At 45.3% G+C, this 2,500-nt stretch overlaps 1 protein-coding gene across 1 annotated transcript in view; it reads right to left on the bottom strand.

Moving 5' to 3' along the window:
- The window catches only part of gpc1b (glypican 1b), a 75,934-nt gene that overhangs the window by 2,969 nt on the left and 70,465 nt on the right, over positions 1-2,500 (bottom strand). The window contains exons 4-6 of the mRNA XM_030775529.1: positions 2,441-2,500; positions 1,887-2,017; positions 1-29 (exon numbers count right to left, since the gene is read on the bottom strand). The exon at positions 1-29 is cut by the window's left edge and continues 106 nt beyond it; the exon at positions 2,441-2,500 is cut by the window's right edge and continues 106 nt beyond it. Of these exons, the coding sequence (XP_030631389.1) occupies positions 1-29; positions 1,887-2,017; positions 2,441-2,500 (220 nt within the window). The remainder of the gene's footprint in view (positions 30-1,886; positions 2,018-2,440) is intronic.

Consider the following 2,500-nt stretch of genomic DNA (forward strand, 5'->3'; position numbering starts at 1 on the left):
TCCCTTGGGTTCCCACAGGCCTGGAACACCTGCAGAGACCAACAGAGAACCAGAATGTTTTATAGTTCTAACAGCTTTAATGTCAGTGCTTCAGACACTCCTGACTGATACGTGTGTGTGTGTGTGTGTGTGTGTGTGTGAGATGACCTCAGTCTCATATAACAAAACTGTCCTGTCACAGGACTACTACCCAAACATCCACAAACATCTCTTTTCTTCTCATCTCATCTCATTTCTCTTCTCTTCTCTTCTCTTCTCTTCTCTTCTCTTCTCTTCTCTTCTCTTCTCTTCTCTTCTCAGAGCACTGGTTTGAACAGTGTACTGTGTAGGCTAACGTAGTTCACTGACAGGAGCCCTTAGATCTGCCCAGAGGGATTATGGGTACTGGCAGGCATTAGGAGGCTATAGAGGTGCTGGCCCCATGACCAGACCAGCACAGAAACCTTTTTGTTCTCTGCCATTTACATGTTTTTTTTTCCCAGTCTCTCATCATGAAATATGAATAAAATTTCATTGCTATGTTTTTTAATAATCATATTTATATGCTACTCAGATGTCATAAAACATGGAGGTACTTTAAACTGAATAAAGACTTTCATTTATGCTTTCACAGGTATTTGAACCATAAAACCAGACAAACTCTGTGGCTGGGGGGGGGGGGGGGTCATGCTTTTCTACACTTCCACTTTCTTTTATTCAGTACGGGTCAAGTTCAGTGAAATGTGTATAAATATAATCCAAAGCATTATGTGCTGAGTTCACTTCTTTTTTTTTCGTTCTCAAAATAAAACAGAGAGTTCTTCTTTTTGTCAAATTTAGTAAAAAAAAACAAAATAGTACACCAACTTCTTTTATCGAAGTGATCAAATAAATGACACAAATAAACATTACCTCTTTTTTTAGGGTTGAGAGTTTGACTTTCTACCATATAATACACATCAATGAAAAATACATGTGTTATAAATAAAGCTTTCCTAAAAGCTTCCTGTGGTTCAGCTGTGAGTTGCGAGATGCTGAAGTTGGTCCAGGCCTAGGATCATACCAGGACAGACAGGAGGGGTAAGAGAGGACAGACAGGAGGGGTAAGAGAGGAGGACAGACAGGAGAGGTAAGAGAGGACACACAGGAGAGGTAAGAGAGGACAGACAGGAGGGGTACGAGAGGACACACAGGATGGGTAAGAGAGGACAGACAGGAGAGGAGTAAGAGAGGACAGACAGGAGAGGTAAGAGAGGACAGACAGGAGGGGTAAGAGAGGACAGACAGGAGGGGTAAGAGAGGGCAGACAGGAGGGGTAAGAGAGGACAGATAGGAGGGGTAAGAGAGGGCAGACAGGAGGGGTAAGAGAGGACAGATAGGAGGGGTAAGAGAGGACAGACAGGAGAGGTAAGAGAGGACAGACAGGAGGGGTACGAGAGGAGAGACAGGAGAGGTAAGAGAGGACAGACAGGAGAGGTAAGAGAGGACAGACAGGAGAGGTAAGAGAGCAGGACAGGAGAGGTAAGAGAGGACAGACAGGAGGGGTAAGAGAGGACAGACAGGAGGGGTAAGAGAGGACAGACAGGAGGGGTAAGAGAGGACAGATAGGAGGGGTAAGAGAGGACAGACAGGAGAGGTAAGAGAGGACAGACAGGAGGGGTACGAGAGGAGAGACAGGAGAGGTAAGAGAGGACAGACAGGAGAGGTAAGAGAGGACAGACAGGAGAGGTAAGAGAGCAGGACAGGAGAGGTAAGAGAGGACAGACAGGAGGGGTAAGAGAGGACAGACAGGAGGGGTATGAGAGGAGAGACAGGAGAGGTAAGAGAGGACAGACAGAAGGGGTAAGAGAGGACAGACAGGAGGGGTAAGAGAGGACAGACAGGAGGGGTAAGAGAAGAGGACAAACCTTGCTGTTGAAGGAGGCCAGGTTGTCCTGCATGTACATGACAGCGTCAGAGATGCGTAGAGGCATATTCAGAATCACCACGTCCATGCTGTACCGTGTGCTCAGTCGATCCATCACCTGCAACATAGCATCTGAAGAGAGAGAGAGAGAGAGAGAGAGACAGAGAGAGAGAGAGAGAAAATGATTTAGAGCAAGACAGGCATAAAAAAAAACTCTCCTGTTAGCTTCTTAATAAAATAATATGATTGGTTTTATGAGGTTCGCTGGATGGTTTCTTGTTATTGCGTGGGCAAGAGTTTCAAAAAACAGGTTGATCATTGTTTCTTAGGTTAGAGGAAATAAGAAGGAAGAAGAAAGAGAAATAAGACAAATCTCTGGAGAGAAGAAAACAATGAAAAAAAAAACTCCTTGAGGTCAGTGTAAGAGCCTTTTGTCTTTAAGTCCAAATCATTTACCAGCCAGCTGCTAAACTTGCTTGGCTCCAATTGGCCAAGATGTCAAAGATAAAACACTACAGGCTTCCGTTCTGATTGGCGGTCACAAGTCCCACCCACCTGCCAGGTTCCTCCACTCAGTGTCCAGATCAGCCTGATTGGCAAGGCAGCCCTTCATGA

The sequence above is a fragment of the Chanos chanos genome, chromosome 5, assembly GCF_902362185.1.
Source record: "Chanos chanos chromosome 5, fChaCha1.1, whole genome shotgun sequence".
Lineage (NCBI taxonomy): Eukaryota > Metazoa > Chordata > Actinopteri > Gonorynchiformes > Chanidae > Chanos > Chanos chanos.